The 5,433-nt window shown below is 43.5% G+C and overlaps 1 protein-coding gene across 1 annotated transcript; it reads right to left on the minus strand.

Annotated features, from left to right (window-relative positions):
* On the minus strand, nucleotides 1–5,433 carry DYNLT1 (dynein light chain Tctex-type 1). The gene is made up of 5 exons (XM_074580521.1): nucleotides 5,283–5,433; nucleotides 2,359–2,400; nucleotides 1,009–1,132; nucleotides 724–801; nucleotides 1–423 (listed from the first exon to the last, which is right to left on the minus strand). The coding sequence occupies exons 1-5, from the start codon at nucleotides 5,307–5,309 to the stop codon at nucleotides 353–355; spliced, it is 342 nt and encodes a 113-aa protein (XP_074436622.1). The 5' UTR covers nucleotides 5,310–5,433; the 3' UTR covers nucleotides 1–352.

Consider the following 5,433-nt stretch of genomic DNA (forward strand, 5'->3'; position numbering starts at 1 on the left):
TTATGAATTTCAATAATTTAATGCTAACTAAAAGTACAAAGTGTGAAAGTCGGTGTCTCATTTATATTGGTCTTAAAAAAGAAATCTAGAGAAAGTGTTTACACTGCAGCAGATTTCAGTATCAGCACCTTGAAGAGAAGTTCTTGAAGTGTTAAGACAGTACGGCAACACTGGTACAATACTACGTACAAACATAAACCATGTAACAGCATGTTTTCACATTTCTACATTTAAAAAAAAGTTACTTAAAAAGTACATTAAAAACAGAAGTTGTTCAGTGTATTCACAGTTTGAGTAGAGATGGAATCAAGTGCTGGAGTAGAAAAGAGAAGGATGAATGATTCCAAGGCAATTATATTGCAAGTCCAAAGGCACTGACAATACAGTACATGGTCTTATTCTCCCATCTCACAGTGCAGGTTCCTACAAATACAAAAAAAGGGTTTCAGAGAAAAAAGAAAGTTACAGTGATTAGATGCATGGCCTTATATACATGTTTGTAATTGTTAAACTAAAAATCTTGGGAATGAAGCTTTCACAAGCTTAGTAACAGCTGAGCATTTAATATATAGCAGAGTTAACATCACAGCCAAATGGAAAAAATACCAAACTGTGTGCTACCAAACCTATAGCACTTGGAAAAAAAGAAAAGTATGCTGCCTAATCTTAACGGGACTAGCATTAAAGCTGCAAGCTGAAAAACCCAACAGTTGCGTTCCTTACCATCACTGGAGTTGTCCCAGAAGCAAGAGCTTGCGGTATGTAGCCCAGCACCATTCTTTTGCATAATCACACAGGTCACTGTTAGTCAGGAGAGAAGCTTTTAGTAATTTATCACTAACATTAAGCTACATTTTTGCTTAGCACAGTACATACATATGAATATAGGCATACATACATGCTTATGAGTAGCTTAGACATGGTTCTTGCTAAGATTTTCCCGCGCCCCCCACCCATCAGTGCACTTGACTGTACCAGTTCTAACAGGAAAGAGAAATTTGCGCTCACCAATGTACTTGAACGGCTTCCCCAGCTTTGTGAGTTGGCTTAGCGTTTGTTCCACCACACTTGTTGTCCACTGGTTCACTTTGCTGTGCTGATAGGCGTTGCCACCTATCGCACTTTCTATGGCCTATTGGCAACAAAAACATGAAATAAGCTGCACTGATGTCAATCTACAAGACGCCCATTCCAACAAGGAGCGCTAAAGATGAAACCCCATACGCACAGAAAGAAAAACCCCTAAATACAACTTGTCCATACTGATTGTTGGAAGTGTTCTCAATTACTAAAAAACTCATAGGTCAGAGTTTGAGCCAGGCATAGGGGAAATTATCATAGATTCCATCTTCTCTTCATTTTGTGATATTTTGCGATATTTTGCTTATTTGTAATTCCTATCTCATGTCCTGAAGCCAGAGTTATGAAAAGGGCCTTGCATTTAAACAGTCCTGAAGAGACTGAAAAAATGCACACAACAATGCCTCACTTGCACACATTCTTCCATGGAAATGAACTTCAGATTTTTCAGAAGAATCATTTTTGGGAAACAAAACTCCGAAGCAAAACAGACCCATGTAGTTGCTGGTTACTAATAGAGCAAAAGCCTTCAGCCAAATAATCCATTTTACCTATGAGGATAGTTTCCCCCTTAAGATACAAATAAAAGTACATTAAAACGGCATGTTTTTCATTGACACATCTTTTTTCCTCACAGAAATTGTTTAAAAAATAATCACAAAATTATTTCAGATTCAGAAGAGATGGGAGCATGTATTAAAGCATGTGTATTCAATTTACAGAGTCTGACCAAAACAGTAATTTTGCAGCAAGACAAAGATTGCACTAGTCTACCCTTTAAGAGGAGTTCTGGATACAAAAAAATAAATCCCTCTGGAAATTTTCTAGACAGGAAATTCATGTATCTTAGCAACAAGAATAGTTCAATCCTCTTTCAAACAAGCAAGAACTCATTTTGGAGGAAGAGCATCTCAAAAGAACAAAGTAACATGCATATGCAGATAGCCTATAAAACCCCCTATATGTTACTGAAATATAAAGTCTATCTCTATGGGGATTAACATACAACATCCCCCTAGAAATTCTAATAGGCATACACTGCAACCAGAGAGGAGCATATGAAATTACTTTAATGATCTTTTGGATTTGTAATGCATATAACAACTAAAGCTAGGTATCATTTCCACTTGAAGTATGTACATTGGTTAAATCAACAATTATCTATACTTTAATAGCAACCTATTACATATCAGTCACTAGATTTTCTTGAATGGCTTTTAGCACACAGCATACAACATACTATACTCTCACGCCAACAAAATGAAAATATTAGTTTACCTCTTTAATGATGCTACTGACTTCATCAACAACAAAGGAAGTCTACGAAAAAAAAAGCGGGATTTTAAATAATCAGTGGACACATTCTTCTGTTTACAGAGTTCAAGCTTTGTTAAGAATATGCACTAGAAGCTTAATTTATGCTTGTCAGATTTCTTGCAAGTCAGAAGATAGCTGGTCTTCCTCTATTTTCTCGTACATACTCTGGCTTCCTGAACCCGGTCCAGTTAACATCTTAGCAAAGTCATGAAAGGTAACAGATGAACTAATACTGGCTGGCCTTTTGAATCAAAATTTTCAAATTTTATTTTGAAAGTATTTTAAGATAATATGTATAGCAGGCCTGTACATATATATTCTCATTTTGCAATAAGCATTAATGTCCACAATTCACAGTGGGGTTGGTTGCACAGATAGCCTTAGTGTGCAGACACAACTTACAGTTAAATGAAACCGACATCTCCAGGGCAGTGATGCGGGCAAAACATCAATTCACAGCTCAAGGAAAAGCTGCCGTGACAATCTCAGCTGTGGATAAGAAGAAAACTGCCCCTTGGAAACCAAAGGGGAAATGCAGCTTGCTGGAATTGCCGCCACCTTTAGCCTTCTCTCAGGCTCCTGGGAGCAGAGATTAAACATGCAGAATGGGGACAGAGAAGGTCACAATATTTTATTAATCTTAAACCTACTACGTGTTTTCTTGTATGGCTAGCATGTTTTCCTGTTTTAGTCCCTCAGCTGTTGCTGCCTCCCATGTCAGGTGGTTAAAACAAGCCGAGGGCAGCCCGACAGCCCTTCAAACGGCCGGGGAGCCGCATGGTGCGTCTGCGAGCCAGGCACCCCGTTTTTGCTACAGGTATCTCACAGCCTCGCCTCACACACCAGAAGAAAGGAATCAAACAAAAGAAATGCATGCAACAGCAAACTAATTAATTGCAGAAGACTGAATAAAGATTTCAAAATTAACCTAATCAAGTATATGTCAACTTAGTTTTCTCTGGGAGGTCTGTCAGCTTCTTCAGCTAGCAAAGATGAACAACAGCCTAATTCCAGTGTGCAGGCAGGACATAGTTACACCTGTTCAGGATAATTTCAGTATTATATTCATCAAACATTTGGTCAGAAGGTGAACAGTCTAGTCAGCTGCAACGACATGCGACATTCAGAAATGAGCACGCAGCTGCATGTTGTCCCTGACAGAAGAAACTGCATGCCCTGGGAGACGTCCAGGCAATGCCTTTTCTCTGACCATTCAGAAGCACCAACTTCCTCACACGCTTCAACATTTTTAAAAGCTTTTATGTGCTGTGGCAAACTGGCTTTTACTATTAGCTTCTTGACTTTGATTTATTTTCAATATGCCTCATTTGCATATACGGGTATGATACTGAATTTTACAGGTGCATACTTTTAAGGTACACCACTATATTTAACAATAAGAGCTATAATTATCAAAATATCCTTTCCCATAGAGCATTAGTCAAGAATACACACACCAGACATGCTGGCAGACATGAAGAATGCTGTCAGGCAAGATGATAAACCATATATAGATTTTTTCTTCACAAAGTCTAGAACTCTGCTCAGAAACACCTTTAAGTGAGAACAAACATGGCTCAGCAAAGTAAACTGAACTAAATCCAACACAAATTCTCAAAGGTATTTAGATCCCTAATTTCTACGGAAACAAGTGGGAAAGAGCCATAGATCTATTTGAGAATTTGGTTCCAGAGTTGCTGTTACTTCTCGACCCTCTCCCTTTTTTAGGGGGAGAGCGTATATGGGTCCAGATGGATGACAAAACAGAACATTCTATGATAAAGTCCCAATATCCAGCTTTGTGATTTGTGTGCTGTAACTGAGTTACCAAATGACAGAACACTATTCCATCCTTTAATAAGATCATATTGGCACTGGAACAGGTTGCCCAGGGAAGCTGTGGAGGCCCCATCCCTGGAAGTGTTCAAGGCCAGGCTGGATGGGGCTTTGAGCAGCCTGGTCTAGTGGGAGGTGTCCCTGCCCACGGCAGGATGGTTGGAACTAGATGTTAATGGGGTATAATGGCATAGCTGTCTCATTAGTGTGCCTGTAACATGCAGGCTATCTGCTTGAACTCTTCTTTCTGTATAAAAATAGCTTATTTGAGTCTTGCTCACGCTGATCTGAACCACATCAGCAAGCCGTCACCACCACAGCCCACTGCTCTGTCCTGTTGGCAAAGCCATAAACCATGAAAACTGTTTGGGCATTTTCTCCAAGTGACTTGCAGTGGCAACTTTTGGGAGAGAAGCAGGTGTGGGTCAATGCCAAGGGAAGAGGAGCCCAGCGAAGAGAAAAAATTATGAAGAAATTCTTTACTGTGAGGGTGGTGAGACACTGGCGCAGGTTGCCCAGGGAAGTTGTGGATGCCCCATCCCTGGAAGTGTTCCAGGCCAGGCTGGATGGGGCTTTGAGCAGCCTGGTCTAGCGGGAGGTGTCCCTGCCCATGGCAGGGGGGCTGGAACTGGATGATCTTTAAGGTCTCTTCCAACTCAAACTATCGAATCGTCATGAGTCTATGAACACCCGAAACGCAGAGAAGGCGCTGGCCCACTGGCCCGGCCGGTAGCCACATCTGGGGACAGGGAGCTCCCGGGAGGGCTCCGGCCCGCCCGACGGGGAGGCGGGGGCGGGTGCGGAGCAGCGTGGCCGGGCGGCAGGAACAAAGGCTGGGCCTGTCTCCAGGCGTTGCCCGGGACGCGCGGCTCGGAAACACCGCCAACCCCCGCCGCCAGCCCGGCAGGGGGCACGGACGACGCCCAACGGCCCCGGGGCAGACCGATACCGGACAGGTATCGCCCAACACCCTCCGCTGTCCCGCAGCCTCCCGAAAGGGGAAGCCCCGGCGCTGCCCTCCCCCTTGTCCCTACCCCCCGGCCCGTTACCTCCTCCCCCGACTGGAAGTCGTCCATCTTCCCGCTGGAGCCCCCTCACGCCGTCAACCGGCACTCCGGCGCCGCCCCCCCCCCTCACCGCCGACGCCCCACGCGCCGGCCGCTGCTCGCAAGTGCGCCTGCGCCCCCCGGCTCCACCGCC

Source organism: Larus michahellis, chromosome 3 (genome assembly GCF_964199755.1).
Source record: "Larus michahellis chromosome 3, bLarMic1.1, whole genome shotgun sequence".
NCBI classification, from domain to species: Eukaryota; Metazoa; Chordata; class Aves; order Charadriiformes; family Laridae; genus Larus; species Larus michahellis.

Excerpts from the sequence above, each read along its gene's own strand:
- DYNLT1 (XM_074580521.1), bottom strand. The coding sequence starts at position 5,309 with ATGGACGACTTCCAGTCGGGGGAGGAG. Across the intron at positions 1,133-2,358 it reads TCAGTAGCATCATTAAAGAG|GCCATAGAAAGTGCGATAGG; the intron begins GTAAACTAATAT and ends TGTTGCCAATAG. Across the intron at positions 802-1,008 it reads GAAGCCGTTCAAGTACATTG|TGACCTGTGTGATTATGCAA; the intron begins GTGAGCGCAAAT and ends CCTGACTAACAG.